Below are 26,325 nucleotides of genomic sequence, written 5' to 3' on the forward strand. Positions count from 1 at the left end.
TTAAGCTGTAAACTAAAATATGAGCGTATAAAAAAATCATTAGTTGACTTTTTCTGATCAGCATATCAAAGCAGTCTTATTTATTATACTAACTACATTTTATATCTATTATATATCATGAAAAATTTCCATATCATCCTGAATCCATTTTGAAAATGAGAAACACTGAATTACACTGAAGTATATGAACGTATCGAATTAATGTAAAATGGCGTTATCCGATCCTAATTTGTGTTTTTTAATCGTTAACAACTCAACTGGAGATGCTTTTCATCCAGGAATTAATTTGTATTGTATACAGTTTGTAACACGAGCCAACACATGACTCGTACAGGTTGCCCGGACCCTTTTAGGCCTGCGTCTGTTTCCACATCTATGTATAAACTTTGAACTCATCTAGTCTCCAACCTTGTTCTACTGCACATGTTTCAAGTGAGATGCTCAGAGCAAAAGAGCTGCTACTTTCTCCTCAAATTCATATCGAACCGCCTGCTTTTTCAAATATAATTTCTGGAAATAACATGCATTTTGGCCAGTATGCTAATAACTCAAATCCAAAGGATCAACCCAAAATATTGAAGTCATAAAGTGAACCCCATAATCTAAAGTGGAATCTTGACCCGCCCTCCTCACGTTTGCTCTTCAAACCCACATGTCCTCTAAAAGATGTCGGGTCCTGCCGAGACCAAACAGAGGCCCTCTGCACCCCGGCAATGTGTTTACATTCTAATCTGTGTGATGGACCTGCTTGATAAGACTCTTTGCACTTCTGAAGCTGCAGGGCAAAAAAAAGGGAGAGCTCAGGAAACCAAGACTCTTACTGGTTCTGTCATTTCTGGCTTTTTGAAACTAGTTTTTGCTGATGGGATGCTGACTGTGCACCTGTTCATAAACACCATCCGATCCAGGTGATTTAGCCTGTGGAAAGACAAAAAAATCTAAGATTACAACCAATTGAACATTTTAACAAAGGGGGTCGACGGCACACTGGATGAAAGAATTGGAAAGCTTGAATGCTGCTGATTATATTTACAATGTAAATATTTTGAGTCCCTTTTCTGCTGCAGGCAAATATGAACATTCACAGTAATATTGTAATTATATTGTGTTCAATTGCTATGCAGACAACAAAACCCAGTCTGCACTTCGGTGTACACTACAAAGGAATATTTGTTGTTAATGTTGTGGCTGCTGAAGGCGAGTTGGATGTGATAACAGCACTCTTTCCTATGGCTTCCCTTGTCTCAAAGATTTTCTAATATCTTATTTTTGTAATTGGAAAAAAGTAAATCTTGACATGATGGAGGAGTCATTGATTAGACTTGTTAGAAAGTGGGATTTAACTATTCAAATGCCAGTGTGTTCCACCCTAATGGTTTGTCTAGCACAAACAGAGGCTCATATCGCACGATGCCAACTTGCAGTTTCGGTCTTTTCAATGCAAATTTGTGTCCCCCAGTCATGCCAGGACGCATCGACCGTCTACTTTGTCTGCTCCGAGATGTCTGTCCTGTTTGCCCTGGGATCCGAGTATCTGGACCACGGGCCGCGGTGGCCTGGATCGCACCGATTTTATTGCTAAAACGTCGCAGCTCCTCTTTTGTCTTGTACCGACCGACAGGAGACTCTTGAGCCCATGTCTCAGCAATCGGCTTGCTGGTGGATTGTTTGAGCCGGGCTTGGTGACCTTGTTTACAAAGGAGGCTGGAAGAACGTAGACCTAGTTAGAATGCATGAGAAAATGAATGTTAGGGAAAATAACACTCCGCAGGTAGGCCCTTCTCCTACGGAGCATTCTTTTGATTGTTTTTTGTCTTTTATATTAGATGAAAACGATAATAATACCACTTGTCCCCAGTGCAATTTTTCAGGATTTTTTTTTTTCAGAAAAGGGTCTTCAAAGAAAACTCTCCTTGATATTGTCAAAATGGCCTTTGAAGTATGGATAAAAAAAGTATTTAAAGTGGATTTATTCATTTTCCTTGTAAGAGAATAATATTTTACTATTCAGTAACTCCTGATACAAACATTGTTTCTTCTTTGCCGTTATGTTCCCCTGTGATTGGGAAAGGGAGGATACGTCTGAATCCGATCAAAAATGGCGTTTAAATTGTCTTGATGCTGTCTCAGCTGTCACCCCTCAGTGGTAATTTATGCATTGTTATTATCATTCTCCTGCATACTTGGCTTGATGCAAAAAAAAAAAAAGGATTTGACTAATTGCTAAAACATTGTATCTCCTCCCAAGTCTTGTGCAGTGTGATGTGAGTGACGGCAGACGAGGGTTGAGCTAATAATTTGAGCCGGGCTAGATGACAGCAGCAGGTAGTTTCTTTCACGCAGTGATTGCTGCATCTGTTTAGAAAAGTGGCTGGTGATCAAAAATCCCTGCAGATGACGTAGGTCTCTTTTTTGTGAATTACATGGTCTGTGGTGATGTTTTTATCCTGCAAGTTCAAGCTGGGATCGAACTTTTGATCTTTTATTCCGTTACATTTTTATTTCAGCTGCTTTCAGTTGTTGTATTTATTGTCATTGAGGCGAATTTCTCTTGTGGTGAGAATTTGTGGATTGAAGCCACAAATCCTGCAAGATGGAAACATGTGCTACAGACTCTTCCACCATGCGCCTTTCTCTTTTTATCAAGATTAAATATTGACCCACAGGCCTTCTTTCACCGATATGTTGCAGTGGCCACACACCTAATGGTGATTAGACAATCGTGCTCCACCATCGAGGTGAGAGAAAACAATCGAGGCCTTCGACCAATCAAATTAGTTTGACATTGGTGGGATTTCTGTGCCGTGCTGTCATTGTTTAGTTAGTAAAAGGCTTCAGGACCGAAAAGTCCACCGAATAAAATGAATGTTTTCCAGATAGTTCTTTCATTTAGCGCCGTGATGAGGTCAATATTTATACATATATTTATGATGTAGTTTTCTAACACTGTCTCTGTAATATCCACTCAAAAGACCTTCTGTGACCTTTTCCATGCGCTGCCCTACGGGTCCTCAGAACTGTTCCTAAAAAAGAGTTGAGTGGCCTGAGTTGTTGGTAGAGGCTCGGCTCAGAGGAAAATGGAAACTCTCCCTGGTCTTCTTGACGATACCAACAACAATAATTACATTTGGAAATATTGCACTTTTTGTCGCTAAACTTTACCACGCCCCCAAAAACACTGTGGTCGCTTTGTGCCAAAATTGTGGTAATGACCGATGGAAGAAAGCTGACATCTCGTCATTGGACATAATGTAGATTCTAGTCATCCACACTTAGCATTCTGACTATGAAGAAGTCCTGAGATACACATGATGATGAAGATTCACTGTTTGACACAGTGCCTGTAAGACACAGTGCAGGGCCAAGGGTCAGGTAAACTATAGAGGTGAATGAAGTAACTTCACTGGTACCTTCGTTCACATTACCCCTCTTTTTTTATGTGAGATATAACCTAGAGTTCAATCATTTTTTCATGTTCATGTGTCATACACTGATGAATAACAGAGTACCAAAATCTAAAGTGAGGTTTGAAGTGAAGATAAATCATTTAAGGTGATAACATATGACCACTTGTATCTTTAATTTAGGTATCGACTTCCTTCCCTTTTCCCAGCTGTTCTGAAGATTTAAAGGAAATTCAAGAGATTAAGTAACTCGTTTTATGTCTATTTTCCCTTAGGTGTCAGCTATAAACTGTTAAGTGAATTATATTACAAGAAGATTCCGGTTTGTTCTAATCATTTAATCATTTAAAATTCAAGTACATTTTAAGGCATGAATAAATATTGAACTGGTTTCATTAGGCCTATCTGGAACATTTTACCTCTACTGTTGGATATATACTTTATCATTTCCATCTGAAATGTAGTCTATTAAACGCAACCCAGGGCCTGCACTTAAAAGAGCTCTCAGTATAATTATTTTCCCTGAAAACACATCAAAAATGAAAGTGAAAACAAAGGGAGAGGCGGATTAGCATGTATTCTGCAGTGCTGCTGCCACCCACACAGTCATATGTAAGTGATGGGTTTGATGTTTTGTGACCTTTCAAGTCTTGTGTGAGTAGAAAATGCAGTCCACACACACACACACTTCAAAATCAATGAAAGCGTTCACAAACCGCTTCCCTTGCAGCTCTGCACTCAGTCCATGTTAGCAACTAGCAGCTTTTAAACAATCCTTCCAATTCTCACAAACATGCTTTCCTTTGAATATTGAAATGTGTTTTGCACACACTCTCAGGGCTAATAGACAACAAAGTGCACTGTAGTACAATATTAACATTTGGCCCTGTAAATTTAAGGCTTTTTCTAAATAAGGTTTTGGGCAAAACATTTAGGGATTAAAATGGCCATTATACATGATTTTGTATTAATAAGGGATCACATCACTACTTCTATGTGAAAGTGTTCTGTGTAATTATCACTAAACCCTGCAGTTCCCGTTCTGTCTGTGAGGCTTAAGTTTCTTTCAGTGTATTGTTTTGAATATCAATCAATCATATCAACAGAATTAAAGTCTCATTATGTGTGCTCCTTAACTGGCTATTAAATTGGATTCTAATTTACTGACTTAGACACCTGCTTTCAGCAAAGCTCAAATAAATTGCTGCCAAACGCAGTGAATATTAGACAAGCAAAGTAATTGAGATTTCCATCTGAATTTTATAATATACAATTGATGGCAAAGTGTGCCCTTCAAATGCAAAATAAATCTATCCATTTAGTTTTAAAGCATTGTTGTGCACTGTTCATACCATGTGTCTGTGCTAGACCACTTTTGTAATGCTTTTTCTGCACACTCCAAGTTGCAATTGTGTTAAGATGCATTTTTAAAAAAGCCTCTATTCTGAAGCCCCTTTTGGCGCATGCACCCATGTGAGTTATTCGTCCTAAAGCAGAACAGAATCATTTCAATGACATTCCTGCTGTTTTTGTGCATTCGGCTCTCCCCACAACCGGGATCAACTCAGTAACAGGCAGCATGAGGGCCAGAATAATGAAACTACGAGATATACTTGTCGGCAAAATGAAAAGTCTTTTTTACTCTCCACCCTCCCCCCCCGTGTTCGTGTTCAAAGCGCTGTGAGCAGGGACGTGGGGGGATTTCTTTTTTTCTGTTATTCCAGTTGCGGATATAAGGGTGTGACTGTGGGGCAAATGAAACACTCATCACTCTAGATTTATGGGCCAGAGACGGCATCGGCACAGCGTGGCCACGGCTCGCTGCCAATGTGGCGCGCTATCAGACGGGTGATGAAGATGCATCAGACTGAAATGTGCTTTGAGTTAATGGGGTACCTGCTGGTCTCACAGCAGCAGAAAGTTCTGTCACAGACCAGGAGGACCCATTTTGGCTCGAGGCTCGTTTTTGATTAAGTTGTAAAGACTGTTGTTGGAAGATAATTGTTTACTTTCTGACAACAGATGAAAAATGTTTGGAGTGATTATTTTACTTTCACTTATGTGTTCAGTGAAAAATATAATTTATGTTTATCTTTCTTTAACCTCCAATCAGACACCTGAAAAAACCTGTTGCTTCCCACTTGTGCTCTTTTGCAGGGAATGTGTCAAACATCCGTGTGGTTCGGAAGAGGCAACAGCTGAACAACTTGGTTGCCATGGTTACGGAGCTGGCCAGGCCAGGGCACACCATTGTGGATTTTTGCAGTGGAACGGTAACCGTATTCGTCCTTCGGTCAAGCTTCTGCATTCGTTTCTCACTGCAGCCGATGGCTACATAAGGCTGAAGGATCTTCTCACCTTCGCTCCTGTTTTCCCTGCCTCTTTAAATTCCTTGTGGTGTTGGCGGGTGTGTACAGGCAGAATGGTAATTACATTTAAATGAAAATGCTCAGAGCCGTAGCGTGACAAAAGGGTCATTTCTCAGTGGGAAAGGGTAGCACTAATCATAACTCCACGGATGCTCCATTGATGTATGCTGTTCTTCCTTAAATGTATTATCTTTCTTTTTGCCAAATTGCAGGGCCATTTAGGGATTGCTTTGGCGCACACACTTCCGGATTGCCAGGTAACATGTTCAGATGTGTGTGTCCATATCACAGAAAATAGTTTTCTCCGAAGACGTGAACATTTAGTAGACTTATCATTTTGATCAAGAGATCTGTAGATAAACCATCTGTTCATAATGATAGTGATGAATACGTATCATTAAATGCAATTCTACAATCATCAATTATTATAATTCAATTAAGTTATGTTTCATGCTATTATTTTGCTCTTTTACCACTAAAGCTCTTGCTATGATGTCATATGTCTTGTCAGTTTTAAACTGTATTATAACTCATTCCAGGACCAATTAAATGCGTCTGTGTTTATTTTACTAAAGGTCATCCTCATAGAGAACAAAGAGGAGTCATTGGTCCGGGCCCAGAGTCGAAGCGCTGAGCTTGGCCTTAAAAACATTGGCTTTGTTCAGGCTAATTTGGACTACTTCACCGGAACGTTTCACATTGGGGTGAGTGTGGCATTTCACACGGTACAAGAAAAGGTGCCTTTGCCTCAATTTAGTCTCCATTCGCATAATGAACCACAGATTCTATGGACATGGTGATCATTTCAAATCACTTAGCAATTTAAGGTACGCTATTTTGTGAAAATTGGAAACTACAAGTCATTAAAATCCAATCAAACTTCAAGTAAAAAGCATTAAGTCGCAAAATAGAATTTACTGCACTATTGTTTTGCTTATGTAATTTGGATGAAATATCGAAAACATTTTTATTACTGTCACAATCCCAATTGAACTGCGAGGTGCCTGAAAGTTGTATTTTTAGTATCAACATATGTTCATATTTTGCAGAAGCTCAGACACACATCACATGGAGAGACGCGTCAAACCCCCATCATCTTTTTCCACAAAGTTAAAATGTCATCGTGCTATTATTTTTTTATCAGCGCAGCTGAGTTGGCTTTTCATTTGTGGAGCTCTAATCAGAACCCTTTTAGTGCCGTGCAGTTCAGTCAAGCGGTGTATGTCACCATCTCCTCCCTGATTACTAGACTGCCAAAAGGTCCTTTTACCCGGAAAATGAAGGGCAAAGCTAATGTCAGTTAAGGGGTCTGTTCAGTGGGGTCTGTTCCCCTCTTTCTGCGCTCTTGCTTACTGCCCCTATCCCTGTTGTTTGTTTTGAACAACAGTGATGCTCTTATGACTTGAGGAGGGTTAGGAGTCCTCTTTCGATCGGGTAGTATCATCTGTGGAAAGGGTCTGTAGAAAAAAGACCTGACAGCCTTTTCAAGTTTCATTTAATTTAATGGGCAATGTCGCCTTTTTTACTTCTTAATTCATTTCACATACAACAATATATCTGATGCAGTATGATGTTTTTTTTAAGGTCCAGCTTATTAAATGTGTTTTCAATTCTGCACGACTGACCTGCAACAACAGAATAAATATTTCGCTACCTTTCAAACTCTGTTTAATGGGGCTGAAAAAAACTAAAATCAACATTGGGCTGCACTCTCCTGCTGAACCCCTTGGAAACCCTCGCCTGTCCTTTTTAAACACCTTCATCTGCAGAGCTCTTGACTTTTCAAGATAATTACTATCCATTTAGACGAAATGGGTACTTAACTGTGCCTTTTTAGTGGCTTTTTGAGTCTAGCTGTATCAGGCAAACCATTTCTTGTGGATTAAAAAACGAAAAAAAGAGAATCTTTTACCATCATTATTCTTGATTATATGTGATCTCAGGTCACTATTTGCACCATAACCTCTTCCGGCCTTGTGTCACAGCCCAGTTCCCAAAACGCCAGCTGTTCGAGTAGCCTCGTTTTAACTCTTTGGGGAAAAATAGGGATTATATATGAACCTGCTGTAATTAGAAGCTATTGTTCCAGCATCAACACTCCACTGAGACCCGTTCCACTTGGCAAGTAACAAACAGCATAGATTATTCTTCTCTAGAACATGTGGATGGTTTTTGAAGCCTAGTCAGGGAGTTCACACACTCGCACACGGATTTTCGATGAACAATAAAACCCTTTTCATCACACAGGTGCAAGTTTGTACTGTTGTGCGCTGCTCCGTGCGGCCTCAGCTGTTGCTTTCGCCGAGCTTCTTCCTGTATCACACAGATAATCTTACCGGAAGGAACCACCCATCATGCCAGTTTTTAATCCTGTTATGTTTTATAAATGGTGCCATTTTTAGTCACACTCATTTTTATCATGCTAATTAAGTTGAGGTGTCCCTATTAGTCAGTATCTGCTCCTCCTTTCTTTAGTAGCATAACACCGTTTCTCGTCTCCTAGCCTTTGCTTGCAGTCTATACTGTCTTTATTCTCTACTTCAATAACATTGAACAGACCTTGAAGGCAGGAAAAGTTGTAGAGGTTAAAGTTGACTTGGTTTGGTCTTCATTCAGGTACATTTCTGGTTCTGCTTGAGGGTCTGATTGTTTCCTATTGACTGTGTGAAGGGCAAACGGGGCTCTGTGCAGCAGAGGGGCTGTTGCTTACTCTTGTACAAGTCTTTATTACTACATACGCAATAGTATAAAACACGTAGTGTACACATCAAGCCCAAGTTATTAGGATTAGTAATTAGACGCTTTGTGTTGGTTTCTTCTTTTAAGTCTCATAAGATTTTGTCTGTTTATCTACAGTCAAAGTCATTTCTGGGAGGAAAACTAAATAAATCAAAGCCCACGTACCAGAAACTCACTTTCTAAGTTCCTTTTGATATCAAATTCTTATTGATGATGGACATGTTTTACTTCATTAGCTCTATTGTTAAGAGTCATATTTTATTGCACCGCACATTTCGGCAAAGACGAAGCTATTAAAAACAGTTTGAGCACACCTCTCTAACAGTATTAGTGTGATGGGGATCGAGAGGAGTTTTAGTCGGCTGTATTGCACGAGCTCATTCTGTCGGGTGCGACAGGAGAGGAATGTAATTACTTTAATAAGAGTGAATAATGAAGCCTCATTATTTCTGTGATCATTAAGTGGAAGATACAGATCGAAAACAGCTTTTCCTCTCCTCAAAATACTGATTAGTCAAACAACACAGTTTGATGAATGGGCATCGGTCCTTTTGGCCGTTGCATATTGTTTTATGATTTATTCTTCCTAAAAGAAATGTATGTGGAAAAATATGCTTAACAGGCTATGTGTGAAATACTTGATGTCTATCGGGTGGTTTTAAATTGGCGCATTTAATTCCACCTCCCACTATCCATTTTTAATTAGTATCCCACATTACATATTGGCCTGCTACATGGCTTTATTAATAGGGCTTGAGTAAGCAGTCAAAGACAAAAGGAAGTTAGACTTTGATAAAGTAAGAATGCTTTCCTAATCGAGAATTGGATATGCATAATGTATTATAAGAACATATCCGAATGCGTTTTATTTGAGTGGCTTTGTGTTTGTGTTAAATCAAGGCTTGAGGTTATAAAAACTAATTAAGATTTACCAAAGCATGACTAATGTGCAACATTAAGACATGCAACATAAGTAGCTGGGAAAGAGCGATGTTGTTACTTAGTACAGAATTCTTTCTTTAGATGTAACATCATGCAATCTGTGATATAGTCTAAAACATGCTGGTGCAAGAACATAAGAGGCGTTTCCCTGAAAACATGAATGGATGCAGGATAGAAATAAAGTGAAATCAAAGAAGCAGATGATTAGGTTATTTCAGGTTATTTCTTGAGTTTTGGGTTTTTATGCCTGTATATAAATTCATGTTTAGATCAGTGCAGATCTTCATGAAGTGGAATAATGCAGAAGGGAAGACTTCCAAAGCGCGGCTCGTGAACTGACCTCTACATTTCTCACGGCGGGTTGTGTGCTGAACGTTTGCTGCAGCTGTCCCAACTTCCAGGGAGCGCCTAAGCACCTCTGAGAAATGTGCCCCCACCCGGACATTTAAGTGACTTTATAAGTGGGTTTTGCCATGTTTAGAGTGCTGCTCCTTCTTGGCTTGGCCTTGTCCTCAGTGAGTCCGCTGTCAAGGCAACGTGCGCCGGATTCAGACGCCCCGACGCCAGGAGACAACTTCTTGGAAGACAAGAAGAGAAGTTTGGGGTCGCTGCTTGAGTTGGACAGGGTTCGTTTCAGTGTGCCCAAGCTGCTATTGTCGCATCGAACCGTTGATAATGCATTTTATGTGGACCATTAACAGAGAATCCACTTTGCTAATGTATTTCTCAGATGAAATCATCTACTTTGCCACTGTAGTTTTTTATATTCAACTCATTTCCTGCAATAAATCATTTTTTTATTTTTGCATTCTGGGAAGCAGACAGGCTATAATATTTGGTCTTTTATTTCCACTCAGCCATCCAATATGCTACCACACCACTACTAATGTAAAGCTAGTTGTTCATTAACACGCATGATTCACTCCCTCAATTGGAATCCTGATGCATTTGTGCCTCCACTCCTAAAGCACGATGCATTTTGTTGCTTTCACTCCCCAAGGTCGACCTACTGACAGCATTGATGTAATTAAAAGCAGCAGCCATTATGAGCTAATCATTGGGATTGGCTGTATGCTCTAAAATGCTCTCACTTTTCGTCTCGTTGTTGCCCAGAAATACTTTTTCCACAAATCTTGATAACTTTTTAGCTTCTTTTTGTTTTTCTTTTGTCCTTTTTGCCATCAGGTGGCCCTCCATGCATGTGGCGTTGCAACCGACATGGTGATGGAGCATTGCATCCAGGCGCGAGCCGCCTTTGTCATCAGCCCATGTTGCTACGGCTTCATCCAAAACGCAATCAAGTTCACCTTCCCCAAAAGGTCTGTAGCCGCTCGCCGCTCCTGGGACCCGCGTGCCCTCTCGGGGGGTTTTCTGCTTTCTCAAATTCTCTTTCTGACCATGTTGTTTTCTTGTTAGACCCCTGCTACCGCTGCTGTTTCTCTCCCATTCTCTCTCTGTGATTTATTTTTTCCTCTCCATTCTATTTTTTTTTTGAGGCTCTCGCTCTCCATCATTTTCACACACGGACGCGACCAGCTTTTTGTTCACTCCCTGTCTGTAATCAGCGCTGACAGTACAAGGCGGCTGTGTGACATCGCCTTCACATCAAGGTCCACCCCTGCTTTTCAATCTTCCATCAGCTACGTAATTGAGGGTTTGCTGTGCCGATGCTGTCTGGGATATTAGAGAGTGAGAGAAATTTTGTTGGAATACTGACATGAAATGCTACTCTTCTTTTGAACGACTTTATTGTTGATAGAGTTCTCATGTTGCCATTTCCATTTCTAAAGAGATGAAAGAAACGAATGACAGCCGAGAAGAGGAAGTTGGAGGCGATACTTGCTGTTGATCCTGTTGCTATAGCAGCAAAGAGATGTTGTGTAGGGCCGCTGTTTTAGGAAGTGAAAGACAAGTTGAAGTGGGGATATCCAGCTGTGATTTAGGGAAACCTATGGGAGCGACGTGGACCAAGTCTCTTCCAGTCCGGGTCAAAATCCTTCTTTGCGTTGAAGACAGATTTTACTTTCTTTTTATGTAGTCTCTAACCATCACAAAATGCTCAACCCACCACAAAATGGTGTGTCTGAAAACCACAAAACCAATTAACAAAGAAGAAGGAAGGAACCGTGACGTTGTTCTCAGTGTACGATATAAATATTTGAGACTTTTCACATACTTGGTTTTTCCTCTCCTTTCTTTCTCCAAACTTGACACTTCACCCCTTCTAAAAAACTAGAGAATGCTGGAAAAAAAGACCTTGCGGCTGTAATGGGCAACGAGAAGCCGTGTGTCTGCAGGGCCAAACGCACCTGACTGTGTCAATCTTCCTCTTGCTACTTTTAGTGTTTCCCCCTCAGGTCATGTTCCAGGTACTCATGTGGATATTTTGCAGGTGTCGACATTCCAGGCATTTCACAGGTTTTTATGAGCTGTGAAACTTAACTGTCCATTTCATTAAGGCCCTAACAGTTTGAGTCAAACTTGAGACTTCTCTCCATGTGACCCGAATGGCCCACTAGCCCCCCACCTTCACCATGTTGACGTTAATTAGCTTCCATGATGATCTGAGTTCATTCAACCAATGGAAAAAAACAAACAACTCTGTTCCCATGTCAATGCCGTTTGTGTTCTGTGAAGCCTTAGATCTGGTTATATATTTGCTTGTTTGTTTGTCACAGGATTTTTTCTGATACAACAAAGGTTAGAAAGTAAACACAAGATATATGTCTAATGTACACACCTCACAACAATAATTCAATTTAACACAAAAATGTATTGTTTTTTCCCTTTTTTTTACAGCAAAAGGTTCAAAGAGACTCTGACTTACAAGGTATTGTTTTAACTATGTTTGAATCTCTAGTTTGTCTTCATTCGTTCACACACTGCAAAACATCCTCTACAGAATTCACCTATATGCACATCGAAAGACACCTTCATGGGTCATGCCTTATTTAAATGTCTTATGTTCATTGGAGTCTTACAACATTGATGTGCAATGAATCAGTGAAAGGTGAAATAACTCAAATTTCACCCCATTCCACAAACATGGAAGCCAGAAGAGATTCGGACGAATGAGTAACAAATGGAGATCCAACCAAATCACAATCTCTATTTAGAACTTGATCTACATGCATGTTTCAAAAATGCCAAATTTGACCATATGAAGATCTACTAGAACCGCCTCCTTCATTAATTTGGATGTATCAAAAATCTAAACCTTTCAACGTTTACAACTTATTTGGCTTGACAAGAGTGAGCGTTTATTTTCCCGCTTTGCTGCTCAATTATTTAATAAGACACTAAAATATATAATGAATAGAATGTTGTGGCTCTCAGATACCCCCGAGCGGCACAGGAGGGAGGCTCACCCCCCCCTGCAGCCTCCCGGCCCCTTATCGCTCAGCGCAGACACACCGCTAAGCCCTGAGAGGGCCCATCCCGTGATGATGTATGGGACCTGTCAGGGCCCCTGGGGAGAATCCGTGCACAAGTTGCTGTCGGACGTAGCCAGGAGAAGCCTCAAGAGTTGACTTGTCGCGCCAACAGGCCACCTCTTACTCCTTCTCCACTGTGCACTAGAAGAAACTGATGTGTACATACGAGCTTGAGTAGAGTAGAGAATGTTTTATTCAGAAGACACGGGCCAATTGTGCTGCTCTGACATGTTTATGATTATGCTGCTGTTTGACTGAAAGCCTCAGCAAGCAACAACAAATATCTGATTTAATATCGGTTTGGAAATATGAAATTAAACACACCGCCGCTCAACAGTTGCAATCAAAAATAACATTCTTTTAAAACTAGCAGATACATTATCTGACCATTTCACTCCACACCCTAAATCGCCTTTAGCTCCGAATGAAGAGCAGCTTTTCATTGTTTTTATAGCAGAGCCATATTTGTCCCTCCTTACAGTAGTTCAACGGATATTTTTTCACTGGGATAAAAAGGACTAATGGTTGTGTGAAATGGGAAAACAACTATAAGCACCTGCTCTGCAGCCTGGCATTCGGGCTCAACCCCGCGGGGAGACCAATGGGAAGGAGTACGGTAGAGTTAGAGCGAGCAAAAGCTGACAAACCTCCCAGATCACTTGTTCCAAAAAACACATTAACCATGGCAACGTAAAAAACAGAAACTTGTCTATTGTCTGGGTATAAATAACCTGGTTCAGTTGGCCTTTTTGGGCATTTTAATGGATCTTGTAAAGGGCTTCCTATGCAAATGATGTGGCTTTTCCGCTGTCCAGTGACACTTGAAGAAATCCTAGTTCACTTCAGACATGCTGATTTGACTTTTTTTATTTTTTATTTCCAATTTCCCCTGATCAGGATTGTCAGTAGGACTCATCCCCTATGTGCTATGAATGCCTATGCATAAATAATGTATTGCACTAATATATTCAGTAGACCAAAGTAGTGGACATTTTCAACAATACAGCCTCTCCATTAGTGTGGTTAAAATCTGGATATCTTCCAGAACACTGTGATATTCATGTGATGAACAGGTCGTGTATTCATTGTCTGTCCTTATTTCAGGAACACATGATCCTTTGTCGCTTCGCGGACCAAACCGCTGTCCAGCTCCCTCCTGAGAAGCGACTCATTGGTAATGATTACAATTTTCACTCAGCTCTAGTGTATTATTTTAATTCTATTAACGGTCCATTAACAGTAATCATCTTAGGGTGATGATGATGATGAATGTTGTTGTTTTTTGTAGGATTTTTTTACAGTCCACTGCTGTACTTTTCCAAAATGTCGAGACCTTTTCTAGCTGTGTAATGAATGCTAATCCTGGATTCAGAAGGAAGTGTTGTGTCAGACTGAAACCTCCAGGCCGGAGCAGGAGCTTCACAGCACGCTGTTTCATTACGCCGAGAACACTCTTTACTCTGATAGTCCTCCAGCTTATCAAAGCTTCTCTCTGAATGCGAGGAGGCCCCTCACTGTCTGAAGCCCCTTTTTATGAGCCTGACACCTCGTGTCGTCTGTGCTCCATATCAGTTAACGGGGCTCATTTTTTAAACATGTTTCATCCCATTTCTCCACAGCCTGCCAGTGAGTGTGCCCATCTAAGCCACATGACGGACTAAAGCTCACATTTACTGTGTCGGCCTTCTACCGAACTGTCTAATGCATTTGAAGTCTTTTTTAGGGAAATCGGTGGTTGTTGTTTATGAATAAGGGGACTCTGTTGGGTAAATAATACACATGCATACTGGAGAACTATAACATATGGCCATCTTTTTTGGCCGTTTTATTACAGAAATGTCTTTTTATTACAAAGTCATTTCTTTAGTAGTCACGTGTTGCTACGTAATCGTGACCTTTACGGCGATTCTTTGTGGCGCTATAATGTTGCCTCACTTTGTAAAATAAAAGGTCTCTTCTGGTTTCTTCTCTTCGTGTGCCTCCGCAGGCAAACAGTGTATGGGCCTGGTGGACTTGGACCGCTCTTGGGTGGCACAGACTCATGGCTACACTGTGCAGGTGATGACCATGGAGCCTGAAAGCTGCTCGCCCAAGAACAACATGCTGGTGGGAAGGCTGAAGAGCGGACTGCAAGACGATGCTGGACAACAAGAAGCACCGGTGCACAATTAATAACTCTGAGAAGCGGTGGGGTCAGGGTTTGACAAAGTGCCCAGCACACACACATTTTTTTTCCACCCTTGATTTTATTTTTAACAAGCCTAGGAAAATATACGAGGTTTTAGTTCATTATTTGTGGTCTAGCTGGTCTCAAAATCACTTTTCAGGAGTGATGTTAAAGGCGATGTGTGTTTTGATGCGATAAACTAATTGCGATCTGGAAATGACTCCTCTCCCTTGTTAAATTCACTCAATTATTGGACGCTTGGAAAATTAAAAGTTTGAGCCACAACAACTGCCGTTTCGTTTGTGTGTGCCTAAAATGTGTGATGAAGCTGCTGGCAGCAGGAATAACACATCCTCATTGTGAATTAAGCGCACCATACTTTCCACATGCCGCTTTGGCAAATAGTCTGGATGCGGCCTTCTGTTCCTGAACTGAATAAGCTCCCCCTGTTGCCAGGTATTAACAGAAGGCAGTAAAAAGTAATCTGCACTTGAAGATCAAATGGGGAACAATCAATATCTTGTGTGTGCGAGAAGGGAATATAAAAGAAGGGTTAGGGTTGAGAGATTAATCTAAACTCATCAATCGGGTCATATTTTGCATTTTATTTAGGGTCTACAGAGTAACTGAATATTCATGTGAATATGGTATGCATGGAGTTATATGTTTAGCAGAAATGTATTGTGTATGTATAATGAATCTTTTCCTGTAGAAAAGGTCAGTGTGCTTGATTACATGGATCCCAGTTGTTGAAAATCCCACAATATGCTCCTTGTTTTCAGGCCCACACACTTCTCGGCGTATTCCGACTGCTTTTTGAAAGTCTCAGAGCCAGTTTTCCTGCTCACGGGATACATGACTGGTGCAGGCTTTTCCAGTGCGCAGCTCATCCAAATTCAGTCAGCAGACTCAATCTATCCTGAGGTGAATGGCCGGACGCAGCCCCTTCAAAGAATTTCAAAAGGAGACGTCCGACTCCCTCTTCGTGTTTGTGGCTCTGCACAAGTGCACATTACAGAAATTCCCATGTGCACAAAGGAGGAGAGAGAGAGAGAGAGAGAGAGTGAGAGACTCTGGTGGCGCTACTTAAAGCGTGCGCAATAGATGGAAGATCGAGGTGTGAAGTGACTTGATATAACGTAAAAACCTCGGGCTGCAAGGTGCATGGCTGCACAAGATTCTTTGTTTAGACAAAGTGATGAAGATATCTGAGGTTATTTCTATGTAAATACAGTGTTTCTTCACAAGTGGTCACCCTTATGAAGCCATTCTATGAGTAGCGTATGCTGAGCTGGATGCATTTCATTGTTTTTTTTAACGGAATTACACCATTAGAGTAGTTGGAAACCTGAATTGGTTTTTCTGCTTCAAAATAAGAAATTTAAAAACAGACGATGCCCTTTTAATCATCTTAAATGTAACGCTTTTATATTATTTGAACATACATTACCAGCAACAACGTGGATTTTTTCACTTGTATACTATATATATATTTTTAAAATAGATTACACCGGTCACATGTGCAGTCAGCTTTTATATATCCTCCGTTTAGGGTTCCCCTTCTGATAGTCCCTTTTTGCGTTTATTTAGTACTTTAGTCTCCTATAGCATTGTCTTCTGAGGATGCCACTAATGACTCACTTCCCCTCATTAAAAGGTGGGTTTACCAAAGTCATTAAAATACCATTTTGTTTTTGTCATTTACCCCTGACACTTTCCAGAACAATTTAGACATCATTTCTACAAGGACATAATGATGTTAAGCGTTTTCATTAAAACTACAAGCAGTACGATCGTGTTTCATCGTACGGGTCTTGGATAATAATTACTTCATAATTTCCTGGAACTGGTACAAACGTTTAAACACAGTTAAAATCAGTTGATGCTCCTTTGAATAATTATCAAATGAATTTCCAAGAAGGAGCTTCAGTACAAAGGAGTGAAACAAATCTGAACATTCACTTGTCAAGCAAATAATTCAACACACAACAAAAAAGAGAAAAACGTTTATTTCTGTAAAATACCATCAATTCTTCAAGGACGAGAGGTTGTGGATCTCACAGTCACCCAAAGTATTTCACATTTTCCTGCAGCAGGATGTCAGATCAGACGTGGACGATGGCTTTGTCAGAGATGGGCATCCCGCCCTCAGGAGATGATACTGAAATGTGTCTGTTGGCTGAAGGGATCAGTCTTGGATCTCCACTGAAAGTAATGTGGCACAACATTGAGAATCTCAATTATACATAACTAGATTTTAGATGTAATAAATCAGCATGGCATTTCATTCTTTCCGTCCAGACATGAAAATCACATGACTAATAGTATTATTATAACAGGCATTTCCCCGATCACGCGCTTCCAGCCATGTCAAACCCGTGTGCCACCGCACAGATTTATTTTTCAATCGCTGACGGGGCGTAACAAGGCGACGGTGCCATGTATCAAAAGACGGCCATGACAGTGAACAACAAGCAGTGGGCTAATCATATCAGACCCTCGCCTCGTCCAGCTCCTGCTCCATCATATCCGAAAATGATGGCGTTTAGTTCCCCTGTCATTGATTTCTTCCAGGAGAATTGTTTTATTGACTTGAGTCCTCTGAATCGCGAGGGGCCTGAAAATGAGGGAGACCTTGAGAGTGTGTGTGTGTGTGTGTCTGTGAGGAGGCCTTTAGACGCTCAGTGTCTTGAACTCTGTGCTTCCCCTCTTAGGGCCGCAACTTACTTTTAGAATAGCGTCTCATATGTCACAGTGCGTTACATTTTCAAGATATTGCATGTCATGTTATTAATTTAATATATATATATATATATATATATATATATATTTGCATACAATGATGCAGTTGACAAAATATCTGACTCGGTCAGCATCCGTCTGGATTCACACCAAAATTATTTCAACACAAATCCCCATCCCAAAGTGTTCTTGTTTGTGTTGTGACTACTTTGAAACGCTGCTCATGTTGTATTTTGTGCTGCCTGCCTGTGTCGTCCTCTCCAGTCATTCCCACCGCCCTGTGTTCGCTGTGCCAGCCTCATCTACCTGGGTGGCCCGCGTGCACCTGCGTGCCTCAGCAGGCTGCGCAATTCATTAGGGCATTTGCCAAGAAGCACGCGCGGCGTGGACCCGCATCTGGGAGGCTCTTCCTCCTGGCTGCATAGGTCATGACGTTACATGGCAAGTCTCTCTCCCCCCCCCCACCCCCCCCTCCCCCTCCCCCTCCCACGTGGGGGTCTGGCTGCAGTGGGTTCTGTTGGCTGAAGAGCCCGCCGATTGAACCTGTGCAGGGGGGGAGAGGGGAGGGGGAGAGAGAGAGAGAGAGAGAGAGAAGGAGCTGTGCGCTCTGATCCTGGCAGAGTGCATCCCGCTCCACGCACGCACGCGCGCAGTTGCGCACAACTACTCACACCCATCGGGGTCTCTCCACTTTTCAGACAGGGTACCGGTTCGCGCTTCTGTACACCGCACATGACCGGTGTGGGGGACGCCAGCAGACATTTCCTCCCCTTGCGCACCTCCGCCGCGCGTCACACAAACTCTCCTTCGCGTTGAGCGTGTCCTCCGCGGCTTCCTCCGCGGGTCATTTTGGATTACGGAGGAAAAAATAAACAACCGGCGTGGGCGCCCAACTCGAGAAATCATGGATTTTTGGATAAAGTTGCTGTTGTTGTGCAGCTGCTGCTTTGGCGCAAGTGCCGACTTTGATGGCAGGTAAGGTGCACATGATTCACGTGATCGTTGATCAACAGAGAGTTTGAGCCCGCATCGCAGTTCAATCCATTTATAGTCAGTTTCGGCACAAAACAACGCGCCGTTGGTTAAAAATAGCGCTGCGAACGGGAGCGTGTGTTTCTAGATCTTCTACCGCCAACGCTCAACTGTGAGTGAAAACGTGTTGCTCAGATTGAATTGCGTGCGTTTAAATCCACTGTGAGTAACCAGCTGATCCGAGGTCTTTGTGAAGCAGTCTAAACTTTTATTGTGAAATCGGTAATCATCCAAGTGCGTAAAAACCGGTGGATTTCGCGCTTTGCGGCCAACATTCCGTTAAAGAAACAAACGGTGTTTTCACGTGCGACAAAAACCGCACCAAGCGGCTCTTGTTTTGTGCAGCTTATTAAAGTGACGTGACAGCACGTTGCCCGGTGCTTCATGTTCCAACACGAATGGGATGGAAGTATGTGCAGACAGGGGTGTGGAGACGTAGACCCTGAAGAATGCACGTGTCCAAGATTTAGATCTGCATCTGAGATAATGAACGTGATTGAACCACGCATCAGGGAAACGACTTGTAGTTTATGGTCCCACCCATTACTTTGAAACCAGCTATCCAGTTTGTTGAGAAAAACAACAACTGTTTGTCAAGCGTTCTTTTACTCTTTAAAGAGGTGCGTGTCATATTGGGTGGATTTCTAGAGCTCAGAAGAAAAATTGGACCCAAGGACATCCAAACAGGGAGAGAGAGTTACATGAAAACAGAGTCTGCCCAATGCCCCAGAATGCAGCTGTTATCGGAGTTGTGGACTTCATTTCTTCTTGCATATGTATCTCTCAGACAGGCTGATCCCCAACTCTCTCTGATCTATCTCTCTCTCTTATGTTGCACTTTTTAAATTGGGTGGATTATTGATAAATCCATGTCATTAAAGTGTGCACGTATTTCAAAAAGCGGTGTCATCCTGCCATTCCACCTGCTTGTTGATAGATTCGGACATGTGTGGGCTTATAGCCTTTCTTCCTCCTCAGTTCTTTTATTTAATTTTCCTGCTGCTGTGTTCAAAAGTACTTCACAGTACAAATAAAGCGATTTGGATATCAAGGGTCTCAGCAGTAAAAGTGTGTGTGAGAGAATAAAGGAGAGGGCAGAAATATTACAATTAAATGTGAAAATTAAATGTTATTTTTAGTTGTTATTTTCTTAATCACGGTGGATAATTATTTTTTTTCAGGCATTGCCTTTGTGTAATGCTCATTTACTTTAGCAGCAGCATATTGTACATTATTAACATCTGCCTTGTAACCATGGGCATAATTTGACCATTTTCTGGCTTGCCGTGCCCTGAGTCTCGATATTAATTCACTGAAAGAATATCCTTTCAGCATCTCGGCACAAGCAGGGGAAAAAAAGCCATTTATTACCTGCTCTCTCTTTCTTATCACCTTTTAGAACGCGCTTATTCATCTAGTCCTGAAGGGCCCTTTACGGGTGTCATTGGCGAGATCATTTGGTTCTCCCTTAGCTGCACACAATTACCTGCAAACGTGTTGCTAGAAACATTGCAATTTTGTGGATGCCACTCTTCGTTACGACCAAGGACTCAAGGGCAGCCAATTTCCTGCCATGTCACACAGAAGCCTTAATGAGGATATTCTTACCCAGTGATGTCACTAAATTGTTGAATCCAACGCGGCCAAGCATCGCATACCAGACCTCCTCAGTAATAATCCAAAGTAGTGAACTGGTGCCAGGTCATGTTGGCGTTGGGATATCAGACCTACATCTGGGCTTTCAGGGGCTGAGAAGGAGTGCGAAAATACTATCAAGGTCATTTTAAACAAGCAGTTTGAAATGAAAAGTAATACCTTTTTATAGATTTGAGGGTTCAACATCTAGCGAATGCCCGTGAGGAATGTACTGACACCTTTATCAGGAGTCATAGAAGGGATTTATTAGCTGGATCTTGCCATATGTTTTCTGAGAGTGGCCGATAAAAAAAGTCCGACTCCGCTGACACACTGTTCAGTGTTGTTTCTAATCTAGAGACACTCGTTCAATTGCTCTTTTCCTCACTAAACGAGCCTTTATCAAGCATTTCTGCTTGTGACTAATGATCATTTTTGACTCTTGCAGGTCATTTAATGCACATAGTGAAAGCCTGGTTTAGTGGGGAAATATCTTTCAGAAAAGCTCTGGCCTACACTTCAGGGCGGTGTAACCCAACAAGGAAAACAGACTTATCAAAAGAGTCTGACAATAATGCAATAAAGCGTGCATCAATATTGGGTCAGTATTTTAGAAATGGAGTAAAATGTTGCGGATAGTTTAGCCTTCCTCCAACTTGAGTAAGTCACCTCAGAGGGCTTCACAAGGTTTGCAGAAAAGAACATGTCATTGTCAATGAATTACTTGTTAGTGTATCGAGGGGTCGGAGGAGGTGCTTCGTGGAGAGATGAAAGCTGCCGTTGGAGTCTCGTCGTTCGCTCTTTTTGGCCTTTTCCGGAAAACTGCACCACTGCACCATCTGTCACGCTAAGCGTCGTTCACAGCGTGTCAGAGTAGATATTGTGGCCATTCGTAAGGCTGATGTGGCATTGAATCCCACAGTTGTAAAATGAACAATGGACTGGACCGGATTCATTGCCATTGTTCACTGCGGAAAACCTGCCATGCTTCAATGCTTTGTAAAAGAAAACATCAGCTCTTGTACGGCGGCACATCTGTTTGTTAAAAGTCCACCTCTTGTTCCTACAAAAGTGAAATGCCCCAGTCGTTGGGTGCGAAAACATTTTTTTTTTCCCAGAGCAAGGTAACATAATGTAAAGAAGCAGTATATTGCCAGGTGTTTCAAACATGTTTCTCAGGTGAGGTGGACACCTCTCAGCATGGTGTGCAAATGGAGCCGGTTCCTTACTTCCCCTCAGATATTTATAAACATCCCACGAGGTGATGTGTGTCAATGTGATCGACGTGGCAGCACGCGCCGCCGAGGTGGCTCATTAAAGACCCCCCCCCCCCCCCCCCCCCGGACACCTTCTGCCTTCCACGGCCTCCTGCCCCGGCAGGTCCCAGCAAGTCTCTCACGCCGAGATGCTACGAGGCAGCAATCGACCAATCTATGAGCGTCTGTGCGAGAAATCAATTCAACGGGCACGATTCGCACGCTCCGGTGTGAATTCACGGATGGGTGATGGATAGATGAATGAAATTATCCACCTTCATGGTCCTGATTATCACGCTTACAGCCCCGCACTGTGCATCTGAGCGAAGGACCTCGCTGCTCCTCCTCGCCCAGCTGTGCACGCGTTAGTAAAATCAATGGAGGAAGGATGGCGCCTCCAAAAAGTGAACATCAACTGCTCGGCTTCTCCTCTGGTAGCGTGCACTCGGGAAGACCCGTGTCCCATTGCGTGCGTGAAGGGTAATAATTATCTGCTTGGGTTCCTTCAAGGCTTGGTGTCATTTCGGATCATTATTCAGCCCATACAGGTATCCTGCTTGGGTCCATTTGATATGTCAGCTTCCTGCTCAGTAATACCACCGGGGAGAAGATGTATCTGAAGATGTGCTCTTTTATTTATTTATTTATTTTGGTGCAGTGTCACCGTGACTCCCATTGTTGATTCTGACGCGTCATCATTTGGTTCACGGCATAAATCTTCTAAGGGAATGTGCATTCGGCGTTGCCGTGGTGAATTGGTGTCCCGGGCAATTGAATCCTCAGAGGCGAGTTCAGAGGGTGTCATCGTGAACCTCTGCCCACGGCTGATCTCAGCATTAAGAGAGGACCGAGAGCATGAAACTGGATTCCGTGTGTGTATGTACGAGTATAGAAAGAAATGAGAGGGGAGAATGTCAAATGAAACGTCAAATATCATGCGGCCATGATCCTGGCAAAGACACGTATATATATATATTTATTTGTATTAACGTCTGCGTGTAATAAGTCATTGAATAACAGTTTAATAAGCACTGATATTACCTCACTTTGCTTTATTTCAGACTTCAAAAACGCGAAGAACCGAAAGAAACACTAATGTAATATCAATATATATACATATTTCTTATTTAACCCACAGAATATTGTGCACTTTTGAGAGTTTTCAGGCGCAATGATCACTTTGTAATGTTGTAGAACTACAAAGGAAAGATTGAACCATCAGGTCACAGGTGCATTCACGGCAGAATAAGCAGTACCTAGAGGATCTCTTCGTATTCTAGGATGATAATTACCATGCTTATGAATACATTAAAGAGTGCATATGAAAAACCTCTGGGTAGAATCATCTCCCTTAAATGTCACGCAGGGGTTTAATTTCCTTTCCTCTCTTTTTTTCTTTTTCTTTACCTGTTGTTTTCCTTTAACCCTTTTTAAATATATTTCTCTATCCCTCCCATCCTCTCTCTGAGTTTTTCCCTGCCTGACTGCCTCGCTGCCTTCCATCCAGCAGACAAACATTTTCCCTGGACCTGCCATTCTCACTTAGCATCCATCTGGGTTTTTTTTTTTCCCAATGAGGTGATTGGCAGAGGGGGCAAGCATTACCATTTCCTCATCTTGGCATAGAGCGACTAACAGGCAGGGATAGTGGCAAAGGATGTGCCTCGAATACTTAGCAACAACCCCACTCTCTCATTGAGGCCCAAAAGAAAGCATCTATTTCATACTGAAGTATATCGAGATCATTTCTTATATTTAAAAACCGGGTTAACAAGCATTTTTACTGTATATTTAATCACCTAATAGTCAAATAGTAATTAAATGATTTTAGCTCAAATCTCAGAATGTCTCTCAGATGAGGACTTTCATCAGTGTCCTTATCTTTCATTCTTTCGCCCTATTCTCCCCATAAATATGTGGCGAGCATTGGTACAGATAAAAAGGTAATCCACAGGCACTGTCTGCCAAGACGCTATTTCTTGCTCTGAGCAGAATAGAACATGGTGTAACAAAAACATCCGGCTGTAATTTCTCAAAGAGGAATTGCAGTTCTTGGGGAAAATAACACATAACGACCTCACTATGAGCATTAATGCCTGTTATGGTGCCCCTGCAGCAGCAGGGATCTGATCTTCCACTGTCATGGAATTGTCTGGCATATTTCTTTTAACATAAGGCACAGTGACGCACGCTACATAAACTCGGCGATGTTACACATGGAGATAAGTCGGTTTGCAAGGCTTCAAATCTATTTCACCAACCTCACAATGAACACAACAGTAATGTGGGTCTTCTCAGATGTGAGTGTCAGTGGTGCACCGATGCACATTGGATGATAAATTCAAATCAGGCCTGGCAGGCTTTCAAAACACGTCTCCAGCTAGACATTGCAGGAAGCAACACCATCTGATGTGCCATCGCTTCCATCACTTTTATTTCCGTGACGCAGAGATAATCTGCTCTGGGGAAGCAGTGAAAACACCCTGAGAAAATGTTGTGTTTTGCTTTTTGCACGGATGTTTGTGACCATTTGCTGCTGTTCTTTGTCTCCGATGCTTTTAAACTGAATAACTTTGCATTTTGCACTGTTAGTCAGACCAATAATTGGGTTCGAAGACGTGAAAAAAAAATCAGACATTTGCCTTAAAGGCTTTATGATGTAGGTAAAGCTTAAAATATTGAAATATCTTTTACTTATATAAAAGGTAAATTACTTCATACAAGTCAGTTTGCTCTAAAGCAGGAAAACAAAATGGTCTCTTTGAAGCCCCCTGCTTTTCATTTCGACATTTTAATTGGCTGAAAACTCATAATGTCATCTCCTCACAGGTGGCCGCGGCAGATGGCCTCGTCCAACGGCCTGTGCCGATACGGGGCCAGGGTGGACTGCTGCTGGGGATGGACACGCCGGTCCTGGGGTCACTGCCAGCGTGAGTGCCATCACGCCTGCTGCTGCTGCTGCTGCTGCTGCTGCTGCTGGGGTGGCGGGGGGAGGGGAGAATGGGGGGGCTAACAAGGTAGCAAGGTTTTAATATGGGGTGAAAGATGCTTTTAGACATAAGAAATGCTGCAACGCTATGGCAGTAACAGTTGGGCCTCTGGGAGACGCTTTGAGACATCCACGCAGTCAAAAGAGGAGGAAAACGTACGGCTAACGGAGCTCTCCGCTAAATCTTTGCACAGATTGATGATAATGACGGGTTGAACCGGAGCAAAGGCATACGTTCATATTCCCACGGCAGGCGGCTGTGATAAGGGAGAGACTGAATAGCTGCAATCGGACCCATTAACGGGTGCATAGGAGATTGATTATTGATTACTAGCGTGCAAAAAACAGCTAGAATGCGCCGCCGGATGAAGCCGTTATGAACACAATCCAGGTTTACTAATCCTCATTTTCATTTCATTTCATTTAAAACGCCATTTTAGGGTTCAGAGGATGTGTCCCGTCACAGCAGCGCCTGCGTCACGTGATCTGTATGAAATATTAATACGTGCTCTTTCTGACATATTTACATGGCGCGAGGGTCCCTCCGCTCCGCGGTAATGCCACCCAGGGAGGTGTGACTGTGAATATACTAAACGGGTGTCGGATCCGGTCAGTGGCCTCACAAATGTCTGCATGGCTTGTTGCGCACGCTGTTATGGCCGCCGCTTTGTTGTGGGGGTTGAAGCATTCTTGAGGAATCACGCATACGATAGACGGTACGGCCCTGGTGAAACAGACAAAAAGACCAACATGAAATGCATGACACGTTGCAATGGCGTTGGTGGGATTTAAATACCAATAAGAGGTTGTTTGTGGGTTGTTGTTGTTGTTGTTGTCTGTCATCTTCTTGATTCCATGTGAATGCATCATTTTCTACAGCAGGAACTCAGGAACGAGCAATATGTTTGAAATGAAGGAAATAAACTTGGTTTACTTCCCTGGAGCCATTGTGATTAGTCGAGCTGCTGTGCAAACAACAAACACAGCAGTAACCAGTTTGCATTGTTGGTGCACTGCAGAGGACCATTTCCCATTCAGTCCCAATATCTCTGATTTTTTTTTTGGTCTTTGTTTGACATTCAATTTTCACATTTACAAAGTGAAAGAAGATCAGTCAGATTAGTGCCAAAGCCAAAATTTCAAGATGTGTGAAACACACCAAACTTTGTAAGAACCGACAAGTTGTTATATGTTGTAAGTTTCATGACATCAGTTGTTGGGTTCCTGCTATGAAAACTCTGCTTGTTGGTTCTATTATTTATAGCTTGTTAAAATAACCTTTTTAATCCACTCGTTTTGTGTTTGTGTTTTTTGATGCTGTAGTCGTGTATCGAAGGTCACCATGCCATGCTAAAGTTGTAGTTTCCTTTGTTTATTGTGTTTTGTATCCTTTTTGTGGGAAACATGACACGCACTGCTTTTTGGGGCCGAAGGTCCGTGCTGTTGCTGGTAAAAGTTTCTGTGTTTGCTGGGTTTACCAGCATTTCTTTTTTTAAATTCCAATTTTATGTTTAAAAAAAAGGCACAGTGCCATTTCTACAAACAATATTACTTGAGTTCATGGCCCCGATGTTTTGTGTTCCTTTCGGCTCAGTCAGATTAACCTATGGTCGTTG

At 42.0% G+C, this 26,325-nt stretch overlaps 2 protein-coding genes across 3 annotated transcripts in view; both read left to right on the top strand.

Moving 5' to 3' along the window:
- The window catches only part of gstcd (glutathione S-transferase, C-terminal domain containing), a 36,382-nt gene extending 19,626 nt beyond the window's left edge, over window positions 1-16,756 (top strand). The window contains exons 6-12 of the mRNA XM_037472920.2: window positions 5,562-5,677; window positions 5,986-6,030; window positions 6,349-6,477; window positions 10,640-10,773; window positions 12,254-12,284; window positions 13,993-14,062; window positions 14,876-16,756. Coding sequence (XP_037328817.2) covers window positions 5,562-5,677; window positions 5,986-6,030; window positions 6,349-6,477; window positions 10,640-10,773; window positions 12,254-12,284; window positions 13,993-14,062; window positions 14,876-15,060 — 710 coding nt within the window. The 3' untranslated portion in view covers window positions 15,061-16,756. The remainder of the gene's footprint in view (window positions 1-5,561; window positions 5,678-5,985; window positions 6,031-6,348; window positions 6,478-10,639; window positions 10,774-12,253; window positions 12,285-13,992; window positions 14,063-14,875) is intronic.
- A 1,620-nt stretch (window positions 16,757-18,376) lies between these two features.
- npnta (nephronectin a) overlaps window positions 18,377-26,325 on the top strand; it is a 33,006-nt gene continuing 25,057 nt past the window's right edge. For both annotated transcript variants that reach the window (XM_037472318.2, XM_037472319.2), the window contains exons 1-2: window positions 18,377-18,772; window positions 24,550-24,650. In XM_037472318.2, coding sequence (XP_037328215.1) covers window positions 18,702-18,772; window positions 24,550-24,650 — 172 coding nt within the window. In that variant the 5' untranslated portion in view covers window positions 18,377-18,701. The remainder of the gene's footprint in view (window positions 18,773-24,549; window positions 24,651-26,325) is intronic.

The sequence above is a fragment of the Pungitius pungitius genome, chromosome 9 (assembly GCF_949316345.1).
Source record: "Pungitius pungitius chromosome 9, fPunPun2.1, whole genome shotgun sequence".
NCBI classification, from domain to species: Eukaryota; Metazoa; Chordata; class Actinopteri; order Perciformes; family Gasterosteidae; genus Pungitius; species Pungitius pungitius.